The 26,045-nt window shown below is 46.9% G+C and overlaps 2 protein-coding genes across 6 annotated transcripts in view; one reads left to right on the top strand and one right to left on the bottom strand.

Moving 5' to 3' along the window:
- The window catches only part of LOC103184467 (mediator complex subunit 12L), a 160,316-nt gene extending 151,728 nt beyond the window's left edge, over positions 1-8,588 (bottom strand). For all 5 annotated transcript variants that reach the window (XM_042339106.1, XM_042339109.1, XM_042339108.1 and 2 more), the window contains exons 1-2: positions 8,398-8,588; positions 2,581-2,803 (exon numbers count right to left, since the gene is read on the bottom strand). In XM_042339106.1, the coding sequence (XP_042195040.1) occupies positions 2,581-2,679 (99 nt within the window). In that variant the 5' untranslated portion in view covers positions 2,680-2,803; positions 8,398-8,588. The remainder of the gene's footprint in view (positions 1-2,580; positions 2,804-8,397) is intronic.
- Positions 8,589-21,836: 13,248 nt separating this feature from the next.
- Positions 21,837-23,771, top strand: LOC103184462 (clarin-1). The gene is made up of 2 exons (XM_007902469.2): positions 21,837-22,094; positions 23,128-23,771. Exons 1-2 carry the CDS (start codon positions 21,896-21,898, stop codon positions 23,391-23,393), a joined length of 465 nt encoding a protein of 154 aa, XP_007900660.1. The 5' UTR covers positions 21,837-21,895; the 3' UTR covers positions 23,394-23,771.
- Positions 23,772-26,045: the final 2,274 nt, after the last annotated feature.

Here is a 26,045-nt window from a genome sequence, read left to right as displayed (position 1 = left end):
AAGATATAGGAAAAATTACTGTGGTACTGGGCCTGAAAGAATAGGAAGATCTCGGGTGCACATGACACCTGAGTTGACTTTAGCTGGGGCAGCAATGGCATTGCCATAGTCAGACTCAATAATAATAATAATCCTTACATTTGGTAAAGCCCCTCATCGTGTAAAAACTTCTCAAAGAGTTGTAGGAATTACTGTGAGATGGATTGATTATGCATTTACAGGCTAACAGGGCAGCACTATTGTGCACAGCGACGTCCCACAAACAGCCTTGAAACAAATGACCAATTTGGTTGGCCAGGATACCAGGAGAAACTCCCTCCTCTTTTTGAATAGTTTCAAGAGATCTTTAACATTCACCAGAACATTGGGACTTCTCATGACAGCATCTCCAACAATACAACACACTCCCAGCACTGCCCTGGATCGTGACACATAGAAAAGAGAGAAAACAGTCATTCTCAAACATTAGTCTATGAACCCTGGATATGGTACTTGGGATTGAAATGGATTTTGGGGGGGAAATACACATACTAGATTGGGGACCTCTGGAAAGAACAGGTGTGGAGCCTAAACATTGCATAGCCCTCGATTCGATCATGAATGATACTTGGGTCACTTATCTATCGGTAGCCAGGAGAAATTACCAAACAATAGAGAAAACAAGAGAGGAAGGAGAGAGAGGAGAGGGGAAGGAGCAGAGGGGAGAGGAAGGAGAGAGAGGAACTAGGAGGAAGAGGAGAAGAAGAGAGAAGTGGCAGAAAGAGGAGGAAGGAGTGGAAGGAGAGGGAGGCAGGAAGGAGTGGAAGGAGAGGGAGGCTGTTTCCCCACGTTATGACAAAGAGCTCGGTGTACCAATTGGCCTCTGTATAGATCCTTTCTCTGTATTGTGCAAGTTCCCACTCTGTTGAAACTCCAAGGATGAGAATTTACACACGACGACAGGTTATCCCAATTCCTATTGCACAACAAAGGGATGTTTTTAATCAGTATCCTTCGCACTATCAGACAGCTGACTTCCCCAGGAATTCATTTGTGCTCCCTCCTTCCTTGAATTTAACAGAAACTCGAGAAGCACGTATTGAAAACTCAACGGTATTTTATTGGCCCTTAAAACCCTACGTCTCACTTACACTGCTCAGAACAAGATAAACGGTCGCAACATTAAGAAATATAGTTATGACCAAAGCAGCTTTACCCTAAGTTAGTAGACAAAAAAAAACAATCTTGAACTGGACACAAGGCTCTCAAGTCAGGCACGTAACGCCTTGATGACACGCAAAGAGCAACCTTTCCTTTTATATTTTCCTAATCATCCTGTTTCCAATGTATTGTATTGATACTTTTTTCCCTCCATTTCCAATTTCCTCCACTTTCAATGTAACCATAGGTTCCCACTGATCCTATCCTGTCTTTTCTGTTTCAATAACTCACCCAGGTCACAGACTTCGTGTCGTCAAGGCTGTCATTACCGTTTTAAATTATATTTTTGTCCTAGGCCATGAATGCGCTTCAAAGTATCTTATTTTGCACAAACTCTATTCATACAGACTATTTACATTAATATCCTTGAAAAGAGGTAGAGTGTCAATTCAAAACAAGGTGACCGTGATATTTGCCCTCTCGATAAGTAATATGCTTTGCAGGAGCATCTTGTTTATCAACATGCAGGCAGCATTAACACGAATGTCTCTCTTTTTTTCCCTTTTCGGACTTCAATAGGATCCTGGCTATTCTCTCAGAGCTCCGCTTTCCTCAGCTGTGTGTGTGTGTCTGTCTCTTTCTCTCTCTCTAGTCTCCTTCCGAGTTTACTAGAAAACAGAATTTTCACAACAGTAAGTCTTATGCTATACATATTAAGTAAACCACATTAAAGGTCATATATAGAGCAGTTCATGAATCACTTCTTTTTACAAGCCCCCTTCCCTTTTAAGAATTTAGAGATTTGTAAGTTATAGCAGAATTTGCCCGATTTAATAGCTTCCTTGAAGTTGTCTTGACATCTTTGGTTGGCACTGTCTCGTGCTTTTGATTTCCAAGTCTTTTCATGGAATTGTCTTTTTTTGAAGGGGATTATTATCTCCGGTAAAGCAATCTGTCGATCGATTAGCAACCGGGTTCCTACTTACTGCTAGGTAAACAGACGCGTGTGGAGTAAGCAAACTTGCTCAACATTTCGCCCTGCTCGGGAATCAGACCTAGGTCCTCTCGCTTGTGAGGCGAGTGCTCTAACCACTAAGCGACAGGACACCACAAAGACAGTTTATGGGTCTGGAAAAGATTTTCCAATGGTTTCTGAAGAAGTTAGACCCAAAACATTAATGCTAGTGTTAATTATGTAAAATGGTCACAATGTTATTATTATTATGATTTGAAAGTGGGAAGGGAAGGAAGGAGATCACAATGGTTAAGGGGGAGCTACATGGTTATTGTTGTTATTACCCCCCNTTAATAATAATGTCTTATTATTATGGGAGATCACAACATTATTGTTTTTGTGATTATAATATTGAGGAGCTCACGTTGTTATGATTATTCGTATTATTGAGGGGGGGTTCACAGCGTTGCGGGAGGGGTTATTACCTCTTTCTGTTTGGGGTCTTGAGGGTAAACGTCCGGGGGTCCCAGCCGAGGCCGCTTGAGGGGTCTCTGCTCGTAGCTCAGGAGCCCGAAGGCCGCCATTGCTGCATGTCCGCGGGCGGCACACGGTGGGCGGGGGGCGAGAGACGGGAAGCAGTTGCCGCGAGCTCAATCTGGCTCTCACTGCCTTGAGCCCACTCCCCACAATCCCTCAGCCGCCAACCTCCTGCAACAGAGAGAGAGAGGTTACAGTAACGCACAGAGTTGATAATAATAATCCCTGCATTTTGATACAGCGCTTTTCACGTCTTCTCAACGTCTCAAAGCGTTTCACAGAATAGACTGTAAAGTGAATTGCCTGGATTTTTGTGGGCGAAACGGGGCAGACAAACAGTCGTGGATTGAAGTGACCAATTTATTATTGTTTTTTTTTTCTGGAGGATTATCAGGCGTGTGGAGTAAGGAAAATTGCCCAAGGTTTCGACCTGCCGGGAATCGAACTCAGGTCTCTCGCTTAACGAGGCAAGTGCTCTAACCAGTGAGCTGCAGGATGCCACTGTAGAAAACCAACACACCACCCCATCCGCCAACCCCCGTGCACCCCCATCCGACCCACGTACGTCCCCACTCCCTCACCCCGACCCACGTGCACCCCCACCCGATCCGCACGTGCCTCCACCCCTCCCGACCCGCAAGCGCACCCCCGACCCACCGACATGCGCCCCCCACCCAAACACCGATATGCGCTCCCACTCACTGATACGTGTCCCCATCCACCAATACGCGCCCCCACCCCGAACCACCGACACGCGCCCCCACCCCAACCCATGCCCCCACCCCCCTGACCCACCGACAAATGCCCTCACCACCCACCGACAAATGCCCTCACCACCCACCGACCGACCCCCCACCGACCCCACCCGACCCCCCCCCACCGACGCGCGCCCCCCACCCGACCCCCCACCGACGCGCGCCCCCACCCGACCCCCCACCGACGCGCGCCCCACCCACCCGACGCGCGCCCCCACCGACGCGCGCCCCCACCCGACGCGCGCCCCCACCGACCCGACCCCCCACCCGACCCCCCCCGAGCCCCCACCGAGCCCCCCACCGACCCCCACCGCCCCCCACCGACCCGCCCCCCCACCGACCGCGCCCCCACCGACGCGCGCCCCACCGACGCACGCCCCCACCGACGCACGCCCCCACCCGACCCCCACCGACGCGAGCCCTCACCCGACCCCCACCGACGCGAGCCCTCACCCGACCTCCCACCGACGCGAGCCCTCACCCGACCCACCAACACACCCACATTACAGCAATAACAATATAAAATAAATCCTTGCATTTGATATAGTGTTTTTCGCATCTTCTCGACGTCTCAAAGCGCTTCACAGAATATACTTTAATGTGAATTGACTATATATTTGTGGGCCAAACATGGCAGCCAATTGCGCACAGCTGTGTCCCGGAAACAATACCAACCCAAGTACACACTGATAAACACCAACACACACTCCTTACAACAATACAGAGATAACACCAATACACATACCAACACCCACACAGATTACCGCAATACCAACACACGTATACGTTTATAAACACCAACACACACACACACACACATTACAGCAACACACAAACAGAGTAGCATCCCAGAGTACTTGACAGTGCCGGAGTCAGACGCTGAGCCGTGGTGTGGGGGGAGAGGGCTGCGGGTGACCATAAACTAAGTGGAAGAGGAAGATCATCAAGCATGATCTGAAGGTGGGGAAGGAGGGGGCAAGGCAGAGGGATTGCGGGAGAGTGTTCCAGAGTTTTGGAGCATAATGGCTGAAAACGCAAACACCGATGGTGGAACGGAGGGCACGAGGGACAAGGAGGGGACTGGAGACAGTCGGGAGGAGACATCGGGTAACGGATTGGGTTGAAGGTAGGGAGGTACCAGGGCATGAAGGGATTTGAAGACGAGTGTGAGGATTGTGAAGTCAATCTGTTCAGTGATAGGGAGCCAGTGGAGCCTGGCGAGGACTGACGTGATGGGGTACAAAGTTTTATGCTGATGAGTATGCGATTATAGTTTACTGAAACACAACATAGATTACAACACACACAGACTACAGCCCCCAGCACCACACACACACACACTACAGCCCCCAGCAACACACCAACACACTACAGCCCAGCACCACACACACACCTCCAAAAAAAATACATCTCACAGCAACACAGAGAGATTACAGCAACACAGAGAGAGTACGTACAGGAAGACACAAAACAGACAGAAGGAGATAGACAGAGAGAGCACAGAGAAACAGTGCACCCAGCTCAAAAAAAATTCAGATCTATACATAATAGATACAATGCAAAAAAAAATCCAAACACTGAATACATCACACACATAGAGATCTCACAGGGTCACAGTGCATGGAGCCATCTGCAAATATATACAGTGATACCTATACAGTAAACTCCTGATAACAAGGGCCCTGGTTTAAATAGTCACTAGCTGTTAAGTAGCCATGGTGTCAATATCCCGGCAGCTTCCCATGTAAGATGTTAATAAGGGACTCAGCTTTACTTGTCATTCCACGTAACTAGTCACGTTCTAGAAATTCTCTAAATTACTTCTGACAACTCATCCTGTTAAGATGGCGCATTGCTTCTCAGAGACTTCCCACCCTGACCTGTGACAGGTGCAGACGCTTGGCAGAGGTTGGGCGCAGATGCACGCAGAGGTCTATTGGTCTACCGTGGCCTCCCGCCCAGCCTCCCGCCCAAGCCTGCGCTTCTGTGATGAATCTGAGCACTCGACCAACCTACGTCCAGCGCCCCGCACCAGTCACAGCGTTCCCTTGTGCCCAGGAGGATCTATGTCTAACTCGCCACTCTCGGTTACTATTAGTTGATCTCGTTTCCCTTGGGGTGATGAGTTATAATAATAGTAATAATCCTTGCATTTGATACAGCGCCTTATCACGTCGTCAAAACATCCCAAAGAGCTTTATTTTGTGGGCGAAACACGGCAGCCAATTGCACACAGCAGTGACCCACAAACAGTCATGGATTTATTATGGATCCGTAAGATCTCTCATACGGATACAATGCAAGGCATTGGGCCACCTGCAAATTATTTATAACTAATGTGGTTAATGACTGTTACAATGGAAAAAAAACACACTTGACAAATCATACACATATAGAATCCTAGAATCATAGAATATTACAACACAGAAGGAGGCGATTCAGTTCACTGTGTGCCTGTCCACTTCTAATTCCCATATCCTTGCAAAATTTTTCTTTTCAGGTACCTATCCAATTCGCTTTTGAAAGTTGCTATTGAATCTGTTTCCACCACCCTTTCAGTCAGTGCATTCCAGACCATAGCAACTCTGTGTGTAAAAAAAATTCTGATCTCCCCTCTGGTTCTTTTGCCAATTATCTTGAATCTATGTCCCTTGGTTACCGACCCACCTGCCAGTGGAAGCAGTTTCTCCCTATCTACTCTATCAAAACCCCTCAGAATTTTGAACACCTCTATTAAATCTCCCCTTAACCTTCTCTGCTCTGAGAAGAACAATCCCAGCTTCTCTAGTCTTCCCACACAACTAAAGTCTCTCATCCGTGGTACCATTCTGGTAAATCTCTTCTGCACCCTCTCCAAGGCCTCGATATCCTTGCTATGGCATGATATATTATATGAAAAATATCATTTTTAAAAAGTTACAATGCAAAAAATATCTAAATACAAGCTCACTTCACATGTCACACACATATAGGTCACAGGCTCATAATACAACAAGCCATCTGCAAACATACCATATATATACACACACAATATTTTAAAAAGTTACAAAAACACTCGACTCATACAAATATATTGAAAAATATTAATATTAAAACATTTGACACAGAAAAGTCCAAAACACAAACTCAACTTGATCGTCTCTCCTTTGCAGACAAATTCTTATTATAAATTAATTTCATAATTTACCAAAAAAAAACACAGGGTCCCAATGCAAAGAAACTCCTTCGTAAGTAAATCTACCTATGTTTCTGTGTGTGTATATATAAATATACATTTCAGAAAAAGTTACAATAAATGCAAATCACACAGATCTCTGGCGTTACCCATTCAGCTGCTGCAGATAAAAATGTGCATTTTAAATGAACAACCCCATTCTGCAGGCTGAAAAGCTGTTTGCATTGTTTAGCAACAAAAAAAGGAAGAAACACACAACAAAATCGCCCTGTGGTGTAACTGCATTGTGTAAAAATGCAAAAGACAATTGTGCGATTTTTCCTATTTGTTTCCATTTAGGGGCTGCATTACTAGCCCCGTCTCTATCCTTTCTCCCACACACATACAAACAACGTCAACTCACATATGAATTGCAACAGGCAGCTGTGAAATGGTAAAACAATTGTTTTTTCGCTCAAATATATAATTTTTATATAAACATGTAATTTTTATATAGAATACATTAATGTGATGCAAAGCATCCACAAAAAATATGGGTTTTAAAAAGTTACAATGCAAAACAAATCTAAATACCGGCTCACTTCCCAAACACACTCGTATGTAGATGGATAGTGAACAATAATAAACACATGAGTATACACCTATATTTGTATAATACATATAAAAAATAATTTGGTCATTCAATCCGCAACTGTTTGTGGGACACTGCTACGCGCAATTGGCTGCTGCGTTTCGCCCACAAAATACACAGTCACTCCACTTTACAAAATACACAATCACTCCACTTTACAAAATACACAGTCACTCCACTTTACAAAATACACAGTCACTCCTATGAAGCACTTTGAGGCGTCTCAACGACGCGATAAAGCGCTATATCAAATGCCAGGTTTATTATTATTTAAATGATAGGTTTATAATAAATAATAATACTTGCATATATATAAGATATATATATAACATATAGTGTGTGTGTGTGGGTGGGTGGGGGGGTACGATAGGCGAGACAATAAGACGTCAGATGCACTCACTCCACCGATGGGAGGGGAGAGAGAAAAAAAAAATGTTTCTTTTCTTCGCCCACAAAACACACAGTCAATCCGCTCTACAGTACAGTAATATCCCTCGAAGCGCTTTGCGACGTCTCGCCAAGTACGCGATATAAGGCGCTATATCAAATGCAAGACATCAGCATTACATATTATTATTATTATTATTCCTCATGGCCTGACAGTTTTCCTATTTTATCTCCCCCCCCCCCCTCTCTCTCTCTCTCTCTCTCCAGCTCTCTTTGCTCTGCACCCATCTTGGAAACATCCCAACCAATGCACCAAAACGGGGGCTATAAATTATAATAATAATAATTAATAATTATTATTAATATGGTTTGAATTCTGAATCCAGCAGCTCTGCAGATTTTTTTTACACACACACTCACTCCCTCCCTCCCTCACTCACCTCCCTCTCTCCTCCTCCCTCCTGCCCTCCATCCTTCACTCCCTCCCTCCCTCACCTCCCTTCTTCATTCCCTCCCTCTCCTCCTCCCTCCTTCACTCCCTCCCTCTCTTCCTCCCTCCCTTCCTCCCTCCCTCTCCTCCTCCCTCTCTCCTTCCCTCCCTCTCTCCTTCCCTCCCTCTCTCCTTCCCTCCCTCTCTCCTTCCCTCCCTCTCTCCTTCCCTCCCTCTGCTTCTCTCCTTCACTCCCTCCCTCACTCCCTCCCTCTCTCCTTCCCTCCCTCTCTCCTTCACTCCCTCCCTCTCTCCTTCACTCCCTCCCTCACTCACTCCCTCCCTCTCTCCTTCACTCCCCCTCCCCCCCCGCTCCCTCCCCCTCACCTCCCCGCAGGGTGATGTCCCAGTGATGTCCGTTGTGAGGTGGTGGTCAGTGCACAGGTTCTCATGGTCCGGCCCCGGCCTCAGCCTCGCCTCGCTCCCTCCGCTCAGCCCCGCGCTCCCGCAGCTGTGTCCATCCCGAGCCGAGCTGAGCAGTAACAGCCGCTGACCCTCCGGTCCCCTCCCCCTCCTTCCCGCCCCCTCGCGCTGCCCCCCCCCCGGTTACGAAAACCAGGCGACGCCGCCGCCGCCGCCGCTCGAGTGACGCAGAGACGCAGTGACGCAGCCCCCACTCTCGTGCACCGGCACTTAAAGGGAAAGTGCCGACGACCCGCGGGCTTCCCCTTTAAGGGCCTGTGCAACACCCACACACACACCCACACACACACACACACACAGGGGGGGAGGGGCTGCGCTGTGGCCCAGAGAGCGTCGCCAAACCGTAACGATCAGAATAATCAGAAGATATAATCGATCGATCGATCAAGCAATCGGCCATCAATCAATCATCAATCAATCAGTCATCAATTAGTCAATCAATCATCAATCAATTAATCAATCTATCCATCCGACAATTAATAATAATAATAATCTTTGCATTTGATATAGCGCTTTTCACGTCAGGAGGACGTCCCAAAGCGCTTCACAGAACACACTGTAAAGTGAATTGACTGTATATTTGTGGGCGAATGCTGCAGCCAATTGCGCACAGCAATGTCCCACAAACAGTCGTAGATTGAAAATGACCAATTTATTATTGTTTTTGGTTTTGGAGGGATTATTATTAGGCTCTGTGTGGAGTAAGGAAACTTGCCCAAGGTTTCGCCCTCTGCCTGGAATTGAACTCAGGTCTCTCGCTTGCAAAGCGAGTGCTCTAACCACTGAGCTACAGGACTCCTAAATTGCCCGGCAAACGTGTATTATTAACACCAAAAAGTCGTGGTATCATTACTAATAACAACAACCACCACAACCACTTGCCCTTAGCGCAAGTTGTTCTTGTTATTTATGTCGCGCCCTTCACCCGGGGCAGTGCCCCAGAGTGCTCTATCTACAACAACAAAATTACATTTGTGTAGCGCCTTTCACGTCAGGAGGACGTCCCCAGGCGCTGAAACTTGGGGGTGGGGGGGATATGTTGTAACTATATATTACAATGTCTGATAAGTCGGAAAGAAATTATGTTTTTTTTTGTTTGTTTGTTTCTGGATAACAAGGTAGATATCATGACTTTTTGGTCACCGTGCGTGTGGGTGTGTGTGTGTTTATGTGTTTGGAGTATGTGTATATAATATATATGTGTGTATTTATGTGTGTGTATGTGTGTATGTGTGTATGTAAACGTGAGTGTGTAAGTGTGTGTGAACATGTGTGTATGTGAATGTGTGTATGTGTATATGTGAGTGTGTGTGTAAACATGTGTGAATATGTGTGATGTGGATGTGTGTGTGTATACGCGAGTGTGTGTGTAAATGTGTATGAACATGGGGTCGGTCGGCCGAGCATAAGCATTTGTTGCCGTTGTTGCTGATTGTGGATTCAAGCCCCATGTTGCAATTTTGAGCTCAGTCTATGCTGACCCTCCAGTGCAGTGAGGGTGCGCTGCATTGTTCGGATGAGACATTAAACCGAGATCCCATCTGTCTGTTCAGGTTTGCTTTAAAGATCCCATGACATTATTCGAAAAGAGAACCGAGTTTCCCTCTCCCGGTGTCCTGGCCAACAAGTTGGCATAGTCGAGCATAGATGTGATAAATCCTGTGAAGTGCATTGAGACATCTCCCCGAAATGATAAGACACCGTATCAGATGCAAGGATTATTACTATTACGTACGTCACATGAGGTGATAATTATGACCAATGTCATGAAATGTGATAACTACACGTCACGTATTAATTTTCCTACCCTAATTTTCTTCATACTGTTTTATGTTCCAAACCAAGCACTTTGAGACTTCCTCCTGATGTGAAAGACGCTATATAAATGTAAATTTGTATTGTATTGCATTGTAAATCGTTACTCGCTTGCGCTTCCTAGTATTTAAGTAGCCGGGAGCTTTTGTGACACAAGGTGCCTCGAACGGGATTTGAAAAAAATTAATATTGTGGAGCGTGTTTTCTCGCTACAGCTTTTAAGCACAATCTTCACATCAAACTATTCAACCGCAGCCCGTTATCTCATGCTAACCAGACAAGTGTGGACTGTGAGCTTGTGACCCAAGGGTTACCACAAGTTGCCGAGAGCCTGAGGCTGAGAAATGCTTCAATCTGTAATCAGACATTCACAGCCTAAAAATAGCAGTCAGTTGTTACACTTATTACACTTTTAATGCTTTGGTGCTAAAAAAAAATGCTCCAAACAGAAGCAATCTATCCTGTTGACCCAGGTGCAGCTTGACTTCGGTAATTTCAGTTGCGATAATCTCCGTTTTCATGACTCCTATCACCCCTCACTCAAGATTATTTTCCAACTGTGGTCAGTCGATTGCCAGAAATATTTTCTCACACCCACGGACACATATATTCAATAATACTATGGGCCGACCTGAGACACTGAGCAAGGCTGACACCTTGAGCCAGGCTGACACACATTGAGTCAGCCTGATACACTGGGGAGATATATAAACTGAGCCAGGCTGAAACACACTGAGTCAGCCTGATACACTGAGCCGGGCTGACACACTGATAGAGGTTGACACACTGAGAGAGACTAACACGCAGCATCCTTACAGGAAGAGTTAAGGGAAGCTTAGAATGATTTTCTTTAAGCAGAGAGTTAGTAAAACATACTTTGCTTTGGAAGCTTAAATCATAACAACTTTTTTAAAAAAGTACTTTGAAGAGAAACGATATGCAGGATATTGGCAAGGTATGGGGAATTAGAATTAGTGTACCAGCTTGAGTGGAGGAGCAAGCTCCAGTACAGACGCAATGAGCTGAACAGCCTCTGAGCTGTGATTTCTATGTGTTCCAGTTCCCAGAGCACAACAGCAAAGAGATGAAGATGTTTTATTCTTTTAAATTTTGCCTTCTCGTTTTGATTAAACCAGGACACTCTGTGATCATGGCAGGATATTAAACCTCTGGATATGGGGATGGTTAACACTTGATGTTCATCATTGGTGTGGTATGATATCACTCAGAACTTACCCTCAGAGAGCTTTGGAGATTGCATGATTGTTGTCCACTGTGAACAGGTCGCTTCCAATGCTAATAACATGATCTTAGGAAGATGATCACATGAAGCGCTTTGAGACATTTCGAAGATGTGATAAGGCACGATATCAAATGCAAGGATTGTTATTAGTAGTAGTAAGACGTCACACTCAGGCTGTACAGTGCTCTGGACAGGACACACCTTGAATACTGTATACAGCTCTGGTCACCGTGACATAAATGGATTCCCAGGCCGTAGAGACAGAGCAGAAGAGAGCAACGAGGTTGATCCCCAGTGTTAGAGGAATGAGCTGTGGGCAACGGTTACTGTGGGGTTTGGCATTCGGACTCTGAGATTGTTGAGGATTTGCCTTTGATGTCCCTACATCCAATCCCAACTGGTGACGGGAAGGTTTGGAGAGTCCCCATTGACTTGATTTTAGGAGCGCTGAGTCCTATCCACGTGAACGAGTTAGTGTGAGGAGAGGAATTTATTCAGAGCAGACTAATACTGGATATGAATGTTGCACTGAATAGTTGTATTTCTGATAAATTTAGAACACAATTATAGCAAGTGGGAAAAGGTAGGAAACCACAGGCGCCTTGACTTTTTTGAGTCAAAACTTCCCTTCACTCCCCTTGACTTTATTCTTATTTCTGTAAATAAATTACAGAAATTATAATATAAGAATCATTAGTATTGATCATGCAGTGAATAGATGAATTAAGTAGAATGGATCAAAAATAAAAACTGCCATGTGGCATGCATCACACACACACACATACACCTACAGTCCTAGTAAAGAAACACCGAGCTAAGCAGGAGTACACTGAAATGTGACCGAAGGGCAGGAGAGATAGGAACCTGGGATAATTGGACCAGGAGAATGGATGGAAGGCCACTTGACTTTATTCTTATTTCCCATTGTCTTGAAAATAATGACAATAATCTTTACATTTGACACGGCACCTTTCCCATTAGGAGGATATCTCAAAGCTCTTCACAGTGTAGTGTAGTGCCTGAGTACCTTGTGGGTGAATGCAGTCGCCAATTTGTGCACAGCAATGTCCCACAAACAGCCATGAAGTGAATGAACAATTTGATTTTATCTGGGGGATTGTTGTCAGGACACTGGGAGAAACTCCCTTCTCTTTTTAAGCGGTGCCATTGGATCTTTAATGTCCACCTGAACAGGCAGATGGGACCTCGGTTTAATGTCTCATCTGAAGGATTCACTTCTGACAATACAGCACTCCACCAGCATTACATTGGAGAGTCAGACTGTGAGCTCAAAGTCCAGGTGTGGACCCACAACCTTCTGACTCAAATCAGGCTGACGCTTTCTCCATCTGCGCTCTCAACGGTTCACTGAACCAGCTTCGAGTTGTACCTATTGATGACTACGTCTCTGATCTTCTTCGCTTCCCCGTCGGTCCAAGCCCCAGGTCAGGACTTTGAGCTAATAGTCCAGGCTGACGGTCCAGTGTTGTGTAGTGAAGGTGCCACTCTTCACATTAAATGTGAAACCAAGGTCTTGTCTGCCTGTTCAGGTGGATAGAAAGATCCCACAGCACTGTTTAAAAAGAGAAGGGAGTCTCTCCCCGTGTTCTGGCTAACAGTCCCTCGGATAAAAATTGTTCGGTTGAAAATCGGCTGCACGCAGCCACTACTTGGCAGCAATTACCTGTAGAAATACTCTGAGATATTTTGACGTTGTATCAAATGTAAGGATTATTATTATTAATATTATTATTATTATTGTGGCTCCAGCAATGAGCAGTGACGAGGGGAACAGTAAACAATACAGGGGAAACACATGTCCCATCACTCAACAGTACCACCTCCTGGTAGGTAAAGCTACTGCTCCACCACACCAACCTACTCGGTTTCACTTCAGAACCTGACAAGGGCACCAGTAATGAAACGAAAGGCTGCTGGCTTCAAATGAAAGTGTTTCATTATTTTCAACTGTTAAGCTCGTGTCTCAAATTTGCGAGCCTCTCTCCAGTTGCACATCACCCAGCGTGACATTTCCTTCAGTTGGTTTGGAAGAATGTTACGCAATATTATAAGAAAAGAGAGTTTCTCCCAGTAACCAACAATGTGACAGGAAATACTGTGAAGTGGTCTTTGACCCTATCATCGCTCTCAAAAATCCAAGGAAGTTCCTTTATGATGGAACTTACAATACAATGAAAATTTACGCTTATATAACGCCTTGCACGTCGGGAGTCCCAAGGAGCCAAGTAGCCCACAGTTTGCACCCGAGCTGGGAGTGGAGGCAAAGCAGGCAGAGATAGCAAAAGTGCGGTCAAAGAGAAAAATCTTGAGATCGACCTTGAAAGAGGTGATAGAAGGGACATCAGCACATTACGAAGAAGCATGAAACCAGGAAAGACCAGAATCGTGAAGTTGGAGCTAAGAGGAAAGGCGGTGGAGAAGGATAGAATGGTCAACAGTGGGAAGGAGAGATTGGTGAGGAGGGAGGGGTGGGAGGAGGCCAGAGGGGTTGGCAGTGGCAGAGACAGCAAAGTAAATCCTCTCGATTTTGGACCAAAGAAAGTCCCATCTCTTTGCATTTGGGATAGGAGGAGGAGAGGATGGGCAAAGCCCGGTACAATGGGCAAAGGAGATGTAGGGAGCACAACCTCAACAAATCAAAACATCTCAAAGGACTTTGTGAACAAGCGACTGTGTGTTTTGTAGACGAATACAGTAGCAAATTCACACACTAATTTCCCAAAAATAGCTGTGAAGTGTTTGACCATTTTTTATCTGGGGGATGTTTGGGAGACAGAAACTCTTCTCTTTTCGAATAGCGCTCCGAGAGACGAGCAGCCGTGTATACTTTCTCTCCTGTACATTTATTTCCGGGACGGGAACACATTGAGCAATGGTCTGTTGTAATTTCAGTCACGTGCTTCCAAAACAAAGCAGTGAGTTCACTGAGTACCAAACACACGATCGCCATTCTTTCATGTCATCCGCACATAAATAAGATTTGTTTAGATGCGGTTGGAATCCAGCGCTGGACCATTAATTCAGGGGAAGAGAGGGGTCATTGTGCAGATGGGGGGAGATGGGGATTTAGAGTGTGAGCACTGGCATGATTTCACACTTCTGCTTGTCAGGTCAACCGGAACAAACTAATTACATCCTTGGGGAATGTAAGCACAGGGATCAGAGCGAGCAGACATAAACCCTCAGACCCCACTAACAGGACAAAATATAATCAGGAGGTTCTATCCTCAGATTGCAAAGCAATTTATTAATATAAGGTTATACGTCTCTCTCTCTCTCTCTCTTTCTCTCTCCGACCCCAAGATGGTTCATTTGAGACATCGGCTGAAATCAAATTGGGTTTACCTGCTATAGCAATTTTTCTCTTCTTTATGTCATGTGTTTTCAATCACTGAGCGAAACCCAGGGGCAAAGAGTGAGTGGAGGTCAGTGTGTGAGTGCGCAAAGCCGACAGTTATTATCTGAGTCTTGTTGAGAAAGCCTCAATATCACACAAATGGGCAAATTATCCTTAACTTCAGGACTGCTGCTATCCTGACAGAATATCTGTCGGACATCAAGTCCTGGATGAGAGCTAACTTTTTTCAGTTGAACGAGACTCTCCTGATTGGCTTCCGTCAGCGCCTCCTCACCTCAGGCGCTGACAGCATCACCATCCATGGTTGCACACTCCACCTTACTAAACCAGTCCAGAATCTAGGGGTCTTCTTTGACCCTCAACTATCCTTTCTACCCCACATCTGCGCCATGACCCGCTCTGCCTTCCCCCACTTCCGCAACATTGCCCGGCTCCGCCACTGTCTCACACCGCCGGCCACCGAAACCCTCATACCCGCCTTCATTACATCCAGGCTCGACATGCAAACTCACTGCTTGTCGGCTTCCCCAACTCTTCCCTCCGCAGGCTGCAGATCATCCAGAACTCTGCAGCCCGTATCCTCTCCCGCACCAAACTCCGTGACCCCATCACCCACACTCTCGCCCGAGTCCACTGGCTTCCCATCACACGGAGGATTCAGTTCAAGATCCTGGTCCTCACCTTCAAAGCCCTCCATGGTCTTGCTCCCCCCTTACCTCTGCAAACCTCCTAACCCCCTCCGCTCAGCGGACTCCGGGCTGCTTCACGCCCCCTGCCTCGCTCCCCCCACTATCAGCGGGCGGGCCTTCCGCCACTCTACCCCCACCCTCTGGAACTCCATCCCGCAGTCCCTCCTCCTCGCCCCCTCCCTCGCCACCTTCAAGCCCCTTCTCTTCGACCGTGCTTTCGATCTCCCTGCTTCCCCCACCCACCATCTCTCCCCCCGCCCTCCACCCTCCCGGACCCCGACTCCCAGCTCGGTCTGCCCAGCGCCAGTTTGGGGACGTCCTCCCGACGTGAAAGGCGCTTTACAAACGGGATCGTGTTGCGGTTGCTGTCGGTGGTGGTGGTGGTGGTGGTGGTGTTGTTGCTGTTGACAGATGCCAGGAAGGGGGAAGGAGGGAGTGAGTGAGGAGTGAGTGAGGAGTGAAGAAGGAGGGAGGGAGGGAGGGAGGGAGGGAGGGAGGGAGCAGGAAGCACATTACGCACAGAGAGAGGAGTGTATGTGTGTGTGTGTGTGAGACCTGTGGTGGTGGTGGTGGGGAGGAAAGAGGTGGACCTTACCCCAGGACGCAGAGAGCAACCATTGGGGGGGACTTTGGGAGGGGGACCAGGGGACAGGAGTCAGCAGATTGGTGGGAACCTCCAGGGGGTGTGGGTGGGGTGGTGGGTGGGTGGGGGGTGGGGGTGGAGGGGTCTCGGGGTTGATCTCAGACCTCTGTCACTCACTGAGATGGCTCAGGCGAGGCGGGGGCGAGGCGGGGGGGGGGAGGCGGGTGGGCTCCCTGTGTGGTGCCGGACTCCTCAGTCTGCTGTCGGCTCTGACCGCTGCCGCCGCCCTGGGCACCGACTGCTGGGTCCGGGGGTCGCTGCTGTGTCAGACCGGGGCTCAGTTGGTGAACGCCAGCGGTGGGGAACTCGAGCAGTTCACCGGGAGCTTCCACTACGGCGTGTTTCACGGGCAGAGGGTCCGGCAGTGCGGACTGGGGGGCAGAGCCCTGCCCATCACCTGTGAGTACGGTCCCAGCCCGGGTCAGGCTGTGTGTGTCAGCCCGGGTCAGGCTGTGTGTGTGTGTCAGCCCGGGTCAGGCTGTGTGTGTCAGCCCGGGTCAGGCTGTGTGTGTGTGTGTCAGCCCGGGTCAGTGTGTCAGCCCGGCTCAGTCACTGTGTGTGTCAGCCCAGCTCAGTCACTGTGTATGTCAGCCTGGCTCAGTCACTCTGTGTGTGTGTGTCAGTCTGGCTCAGTCACTCTGTGTGTGTATGTCAGCCTGGCTCAGTCACTGTGTATTTCAGCCTGGCTCAGTCTGACACTGTGTGTGTATGTCAGCCCGGCTCAGTCTGACACTGTGTGTGTATGTCAGCCTGGCTCAGTCACTGTGTATATCAGCCTGGCTCAGTCTGACACTGTGTGTGTATGTCAGCCTGGCTCAGTCTGACACTGTGTGTGTGTTAGTTTGGCTGAGTTCTCACCTCTGCATTAGAAGGTTGCGGGTGTAAACCCCACATACAGACTTTGAGCTCACAGTTTAGGCTGACACTCCAGTCCAGATGTGTGGGGGAGCGTTTCATTGTCAGAGATGTCATCCTTCAGATGAAATGTCAACCTGAGGACCTGTTTACCTGTTCAGGTGGATGTTAAATTAGCAAAGAGTAGAGAAGTTCCTCTCTCCCGGTGTCCTGGGCCAACAATCCCCCAGATAAAATGGAGCATTCACTTCATGGCTGTTTGTGGAACATTGTCGTGCACAAATTGCCTGCCGGGTTCGTCAACAAAATACAGTCACAAATTTGGAATTGTTACGGGAAAAATGGTCTAAAACGGGCAAAGCCTGGGTAGAATTTGGCACCTTAAGGAATTGGGAGGGTTTCTGGTGTGCAGGTTCTTCATCACAAGCTTTAATGGGAAGCATGACTGTAAATGGGTTGTTAAATGAATTGTTTTGATGCAAGATTTCCATCCAGTAAAAGCTGGGGTCACCCGACTGGCTTTCTGAGTGGCATTGAACACATGTGCAGAGGTCACTGAAACATGTCTCACTTAAGAGCCATGGACCCTGGGGGACTATTGAAACATCAGATCAGGAACGGCAAGGATGGGGAGGAATTGTCAGCTGCCTGGAGAACGATCCCCCTGGGTCAGGGCCACACCGCGCTCCATAATTGCCAGTAAAATATAATTCATTGAATTTACAAAGTGGTTAACCGGTCCCTCACAAGGAACAGCTGGGCCACTCTGTCCCTGTTGGATGGGCTTAACAGGGTCAAGGAAGATGTTGGAGGTTAAGCTTTTTCTTGCGAAAGCTCCAGCTGGACCAGCAAGCCAAAGCCCTAATGGGTAGGGTGGTCCTAGCTGGACAAGCTACAGGAAAACTTGCCAGGCAGTGATAACAACTGCAAACTATGAGGTGCTAGCTAGATAGATTCCAGCAGTACCCCAACGCACAGTCTGGGGTCACCAAGCCTTGGCTCTTGCCAAACTGCGCCTAATCTTTTCTGGAATTAGGTAAGCAGAATGCAGTGCTATCGCATTTAATACAGTGGCAACTGAAATGAAATAAGCTGCCTTTTCTATATCAAGTTAAAATTTAAAGAGTCACTACACAGATGTCCTCCTGATGTGAAAGGCCTTGTACCAAGTGCAAGGATTATTATTATTAATAATTATTATTTATTATTATTAATAAAGCAAGTCTAATCTTTCACAAAAGAGTCTCTGCCCGCTTACCCCCCATCAGCAGGTTGCCATCAGGCTATTGTTTAGCTTGAGCGTCAACATTGTTTTGACGAGATTGACGTTGGGAATGTAGAAGAGAAAGGTGCCGTTCATTAGAAAAATTAAGTAAAGGAGCCCAGCTTTCATTGTGACAGGCAGATACAAGGAGATCAGATGAGCTTGCATAACGCACTGAATGGCATGATTCACTTAGTACAATCACAAGAGTCTGAACTAATGAGATCTCTCGCTCGCAAAGCCTATTTAATGACAAATTAGTCCAGAACGAGCAAAGAAAGGAGTCTCACAAAACCCCGAAAAACAACTGCAGGAGATTTAAAGAAAAATTTAATTATTATTTAATTTTTTAGGGAAAAAAATAACTTCTAACTAATGACTGGGTCACAAGAGATAAAGAGCTGTGCCTCTAGTTATCTTTGTAATGGCTTTTATAAAGAATTGCAAAAACAGATTAGACAATCCAACAATGGGAGTTATTGTAACAGAGATTTGAAACATCACCTCGTCTTAGTTCAGAGATCGTTAAAGTCGTAAAAAATTCATTTTTTTATGAAAGCCACGTGTCTGACACATACTTAAGAGCATCCAAACCAAGCTGACAATTCCATGCATCCCACCCACACATGGAAATTCCAGAGATAGGTTACTGGAATGGAATGCACAGTCTCTCCCTGGAGGGATGCATCCTGATTACCTAATTTGGGAAATTATTAGGTTGGCAAAAGCCATGGCTTGGGGACCCCAAAGTGTGTGTTGGAGTAACTGCTGGAGTCTAACCAGCTAAAAGCATATACTGCCATTGATAGCATTCTGTGGCCAGCTTTCCCGCTGCTTGTCCAGCTAGGACCACCCTACCCATTAGGGCTTCGGCTTATAGGGTTTAACAGGATCTGAGTGAGATGACTCCCTGCCCTGTGTGACTGGTCTGCCCTCCAAGAGCTGCTGCTGAGCCAGGCTGGCTGCGCGCTGTCATCAACAGTGCTCTGGAATACTGTGGACCCATTTGGCTCAGGAACCGGACTACGAAGTCCGATACAGAGGGCTGGCTCAATTCTAACATTACGTCGCCAAACATGTCACATTGGAGCCAGTTTAGCTCCAGGGGGACCCCACTTACCTCCATGTCAGGTCTTGGAACCCAAGTCTAAGGTGACACTCTAATGCAGTGTTGGGGGGTTGTTGCATTGTCAGAGGTGCCATCCTTCAGTTCAGATTTTAAATCAAGTCCGTATGCCTGTTCAGGTGAATGTTAAAGATCCCATGGCAGTATTCGAAAAGGGAAGGGTGTTTCCCCCAATGTTCTGCCCAACAATCCCTCAAACAAAATTGGTCACTTACTACACTTCACGGCTATTTGTGGGACATTACTGTGTGCAAATTAGCTGCCACATTACCCACGCACCCACATATCACACCACGTTACCATAAAATCCTGTTAAGCACTTTGAGCCGCTCAATGAAGTGATAAGGCTTCATTATTATTATTATCATCAAATGCAAGGATTATTATTAGTAGTAGTAGTATTTATTTCAAAGCTGTGCATGAGACATCTCCATCTCTCTATTGGCCGGGGCAGACACCGCTCACACCCTGAAACAGACTCCATAGATAGTGTCAGCCTGGATTCTGAGCGCAAGGCCCCCTTGTGGGGTTCTAACCTTCTGACTTGGAGGCAAGAGTGTTACTGACTGAGTCAGGCTGACACCTAAACATTGCCCCCGTGGTATGTACCTGCACGGCATATGAGACGAGAGGCAGGGAATAAAGCAGAATAATATGTCTTGTCTGAAAGGCCCTGTGAGCAGTCAGTGAGGTGGAGGTTGTGGGCTGACAGTAAATGCTGACGGATTGTGGTAACCTCCGTTTCCCACTTTATTGCTTTCTGGGTCAGTGGTTCATATCCCGAGAAGCATTAGCATATCAGTCTTACTGAGGAAGCAGTGGTGTTATCTTTCACTGTGCGTTATAGCTTTGCAGTGACAGAACCAGTCGGGGATTCATGCAGAACTCCCTGACTGAATGAAACACATGGCTAGGATGGGGTCTGGAATCGTTCCACTCAGCTCCTGCTAGCCAAAGCCCTAATGAGTGTAATGGTCGTAGCCGGACAAGCAGCAGGAAAGCTTGTCAGACAGCAATATCAATGCTAAGTTATGTTGGTTTTAGCTGGTTAGAATGCAGCGGTTACCACCAACACACACTCTGGGGTCCCTGAGCCTTGGCTCTTGCCAAGCTGCGCCTAATATCTTCTGGAATTAGGTAAGCAGGAAGCATCCCTTCGAGGAGAGAGTGCACATTCCATCCCAGCCAAGCAAAACATTATATGGAACATTTTGGTTTGGAGACGATGATGGCTGAACACAGTGATGGGTTTCCGTGTGTGTCAACCACCCGGCTGATCACAACGATGGGTTTCCGCATGTGTTCTGACTCAGAGCCAAGAGTGTTAATGACCGAGCCAGGCTTTGGCTGAGGCGTTAAACCACTGGAAGTTGACGAGGGATGAAAGGCGGGTGGTTCCTGTTCTGTGTGGCTCAGTTCTATGTGATGTATTTGTACGGCTGATATAAAGAGACAGTCAGAGAGATGGCATTTGGCAGACGTGATGGAGCAGAGCATTGCGCAGAGCTCTCAGTGGCTGTGTGGAAACTTGATTCTCTCCTGACAGATGGTGGATGAATGTGAAATGTGGTTTGCCCCCCCCCTCCCGCGGACCTCACTCCCGTGGTGCGGGGCAACCAACAGGGAGGCAGTGAACCCTGACTGTAAACCACAGGAGACTGCTTCATTTGTGTAACACTCCCAATACTGCACCAATCCGACTCCGCGCATCAATAACCTTCACGTAACATTTCACTAACAGGGACAGTCAAGGACGGGAGGTGTCAACCGCAGGAGCGCGCTCCCTCCATCAAGTTCGCTAGCTGCTCGTTAAGAGCGACATAGTATGTACTCTGATTAAATGGCTAATGAGAGAAGCTATGTCGGATATTGCTGACTCCCTCCTGCACATTAAACCGGCCACCTCAAACAGAGGGTTGGCACGTTACAGTAAAAACTGGGCACCAGTATCGCTCTCTCTCTCTCTCTCTCGCTCTCTGTCTGCTTGCTTGCGGAGTCCTGTAGCTCAGTGGTTAGAGCACTCGCTTTGCAAGTGAGAGACCGGAGTTCAATCCCAGGCAGAGGGCGAAACCTTGGGTAAGTTTCCTTACTCCACACACCTGATAATAATCCCTCCAAAACCAAAACCAACAATAAAAAATTGGTCATTTTCAATCTACGACTGTTTGTGGGACATTGCTGTGCGCAATTGGCTGCCGCGTTCACCCACAAATATACAGTCAATTCACTTTACAGTGTGCTCTGTGAAGCGCTTTGCGACGTCCTCCCGACATGAAAAGCGCTATATCAAATGCAAGGATTATTATTATTATTGCTTGCGTGTGTACCCCTATACCTCTACCTCACAAGATGTAAAGTGTAGTGACTGCGTATCTGTGTAGGTCTTTCATGGCTCCGTTCTTTGCAGTTTTCCCGGCTTTGCTGAGCGCCATTCCTGCTGGCCTGCATGTCACTGTGCTCCTGCTCTCGGCCTCTCTCATCACCTTCGCTCTGCTCGCTGCTGCCTTCTCTGTGGTCAACGCCTTCGGCAGCCCGTATGAGACCCTCCACGGCACCACCGGCCTGTACCTCTGGAATTTCATCGCTGGTGAGTTCCTCAGATCGGTGGGGGGGTGGGAGTGGGGACGGGAGAGACCAATATCGCTGCGAAGACTAAATTCCACTGTTGTCATCCACAGAGACAGAGAGAGAGACACAGACAGACAATCAGGCACATAGTCACAGACAGACAGACAGACAGACAGACAGACAGACAGACAGACAGACAGACAGACAGACAGACAGACAGACAGACAGACAGACAGACAGACAGACAGACAGACAGACAGACAGACAGACAGACAGACAGACAGACAGACAGACAGACAGACAGACAGACGAGCCTCCGAATGGAAAAAATAATAATCATCCTTATTTGATACAGGGCCTCTCAAAGCACTTCACAGAAATTAGTGTAAAGCGTAGTGACTGTGTGTTTTGCGGATGAACATTCTCTGTGTCAGAATCTGGTTTTATTGGCTGAGCTCAGGCCAGGCTCTGACACAGAATACTGAATAAGCATCCTCCCATCCCGATATCCCCCCCAGCTCCCCCACAGCTGGCTTGGGCTCAGTCGGTCGCACTTTCACCTCTGAGTCAGAGATGGTGAGGCCGCGTCCTTCATTAATAATAATAATCCTTGATTTGATATAGCGCCTTGTTCAGTGTTGGAGTCCGTCGCTTGGTTACATAGTTGTAACCGCTTGTGTCGTCTTCAAATCTTCATGGCCTGGCACCTCTCTACTTCGTCCACCTGCTTACCCCTCAACGCCTTACCGGCTGCCTCTGCTCGCCTGGCTCAGGCCTCCTGCTTGTGCTCTCCGTTCCACCAGTGGCGGCCAAGTTTTCAGCCACTACTCCCTGAAACTCTGGAACACTCTTCCTCTATCCCTCCACTTTGCCCCTTCATCCTCCATCTTCAGTTCACGACTGAAGACCTTCCTCTTCCGACTGTGCTTACAGGCACCCCCCCTTCCCCTTGGCTCGGGTCAGGCTCCAAGATGTTGCCCACATGAACGGCGATATATAAATGCAAGCTGTTGTTGTTGTTGCTCGGCTGACTCAGCTGTTCCCCACTGCAGGTTGCTGTGGTTTGCTGGTGATGATATTATTCGCCGCCGAGGTCAAAGTGCAGCGGCTGTCGGAGAGAATCGCCAACCACAGGGAGGAGCAGTTTGTCTTCCTGACGCGGGCCGAGGCCTTCAGCTTCTCCTTCTGGCTGCTCAGCGTCTGTGCCTCCCTGCACTGTGCCAGCGCCTGCCTGCTCACACTGTCTGGTGCACGGCTGCCCTTTCCCAAGGCTGCCGGGACGGGGGCCGGGGTCGGGGGAGTGGAGCTGATGTACTGAGCCTCCCCCCCGCCCAGGCCTGGCAACATGATAAACAGGCCTCTGTTTACTGTCACGGGAGGTTGCAAGTGCAAAAAGCACCTACATCTGCACGTGCACAAACACAAGCGCGTGCACACTTACACATAACCACGCATGCAAACATGCACGGGTACATATACAAACCTGCACACACATATTCGTGTACCAACACGCACACTTCGCTGCAGCTGCGGCTGAGGTTTCACTTCGATCCTCACTGATAAGAAGTGAACGGACAGGTGGTGAGTTAATGTAATACTCGGGATGGAAGCGCTCGCTCAGTTTGACTATCAGGCACATTGTGGTTTCTGAGCTGCAGCCTTACTGTAAAGGTATGAATATTAAATGAGACACATTAACACAGACAAGAAATGACTCGATTGATTCACGTGCAATGGGACACTCTACTCAGACAGACTGTGTCAGGCTGAGTACTTTCCTGACCTTGAGTTTAGGAATAAAAGCGAGGGAAATTGTCATTTTTATCAATACCCACAGTCACACCACGTTAGTTTGTTACAGTGGGTCATGTTAAAAAAATGGCCACTGATCAGCACTTCCAGGTGATCAGATCTGATCGCTGATGTCACTTCTTGTGAGCTCTGTATCCCCGGATTGAACAGACAACAACAATAACTTGCAATTACACAGCGCTCTTCGTGCACTCAACGGTTGTAGAGCTTGACTCCAAGTTCGGGAGACACGGAGGAAGAGAAAGGTCTGATTATTATAACAACAACAATAATAACCCTGCCAATAAACACCCGCGTTATAAACAGACTCGCAATATCGACACACATTCTATACCAGGATCCAATTGTAACAGTTCTGACAATGTACAATCCTCCTATTTGATCGCTTTAAAATGTCTCACAACATTTCAGAGTTTGCTGTTTTTACTCGTCATTATGTTTATAGGCAAACGCAGCAATAAATTAGCACACAGCAACAAACATCAATTTATATTTCACAGGTCAGACGTACAACATTTCGCAGCGCCTCATAACATGAGGGGAAGGTATAAATACAGTCACTACACTTGATGGCAATTCCCAGCAAAACACGTTAAGGCATTTGGGTGTTACAGGCAATGGATCGAAATACGCCAACTGTTATTCCTAGCATTGGTTAATAAGTGAATATTATTACCATGGCAATGCATTAGTATTTACAGGCAGGGAATGTAGATCGGGCCTGAAATCCAACCCAACTGCAGCTTCCAGCTGAGGCCTGATGTGTTGGAGAAGAAAAGCTGTGAACACATCTGCATGGGGCTTGTCATTAGGGGCAGGACCTGCGATCACTGACTTCAAACACAAACATTCTTAACTCATTTGAAAAACGGTTAAAAGAGGAACTAAAATGCAATATTTGCAAACCAAATTTATTGGAACGTTAGAATAATATATAAAAATCCTGCATAATACAGTGATTATATAATATATAATAATTAATATATAATAATAGAAATTTGCATTTGAAACAGGCCTTATCAACAACAACAACAATAACAACAAAATTACATTTGTAAAGCGTCTTTCACATCAGGAGGGCATCCCATGACATCTCAATGCACTTCATACACCTTTTATTGTAAAGTGGAGTGACTGTGTGTTTGTAGATGGATGTGGAAGCCCAATTGTGCACAGCAATGTTCCACAAACAGCTATAAAACAAATGAACAATTTTATGTGGGGAATGTTGTCGGCCATTCTCTTCTCTTCTCTTTTCAAATAGTGCCATGGGATCTTTAACGTCCACCTGCACAGACACAGATAGAACCTCGGTTTAATTTAACGTCGCATCCTCAGAAGGACAGCACCTATATCAATGCAGCGCACACCCAGCACTGCACTAGAGCGTCAGCCTAGACTGTGATTCCAAAGGGTGACGTGGGGTTTGAACCCACAACCTTCTGACTCACAGACGAGAGCCCTTTCCAACTGAGGCAGGCGGACACTGATGAAATGCTATATAGTTTAAGTTGCTAACTCCAGTTTGAGGGATTGACCTGTCCTTACCCCCCTGGCTCTTTCCTGTATTCTCCCAAATCCCCCTTAGCACATTCTGGTACACAATGGTGAGAGTGCGCTCAATGCGGAGTGAGACAGAAGCCTTGTAATTCACTAAGTGGTCACACGGTGGAGACTATAAACCAAACCTCACAGGAGACCTGAAGCAAATGTCAGTCTTCAGTTACAGATTAGAAAATCATATTTTCAAACACTTTGCGCTGTGCAAACAAACGTGTGTTAATCAGCAAAAGGTAATACAATGCTGAAAACCTGTTGCTCTCCCTTAAATAATCTCTGCATCTGATACAGTGTCTGTAAAGTCGAGACATCTCAAAGCAGTTCCCAGGAATTACTGTAAAGTGCAGGTGACTGTAATATTAATATCTTATATTGCATTAAAAGTTGTTTTACATTATTATATTGCTATATTATAAGTTATTTTATATTATTATATTGTAAGTTGCATTATATTATTATAAATTGTGATAAAGTTATAACTTTATAATATTATAACATTATTGTAAGTTGCAATACAGTAACAAGCTCTAAAACTGAGTTGCGGACACACTTTAGAACAAAGCTGGGTATCACTGCTCACTGTTAACTCTGACCTGGT

This window comes from Callorhinchus milii, unplaced genomic scaffold, assembly GCF_018977255.1.
Source record: "Callorhinchus milii isolate IMCB2004 unplaced genomic scaffold, IMCB_Cmil_1.0 Scaffold11, whole genome shotgun sequence".
NCBI classification, from domain to species: Eukaryota; Metazoa; Chordata; class Chondrichthyes; order Chimaeriformes; family Callorhinchidae; genus Callorhinchus; species Callorhinchus milii.
Note: the sequence above shows the minus strand (reverse complement) of the source record. Positions and strands in the feature narration are given on the sequence as shown.

Coding starts and splice junctions, on each gene's coding strand:
- LOC103184462 (XM_007902469.2), top strand. CDS start 21,896: ATGGCTCCGTTCTTTGCAGTTTTCCCGGCTTTGCTGAGCGCCATTCCT. Junction 22,095..23,127: donor CCTCTGGAATTTCATCGCTG/GTGAGTTCCTCA, acceptor TCCCCACTGCAG/GTTGCTGTGGTTTGCTGGTG.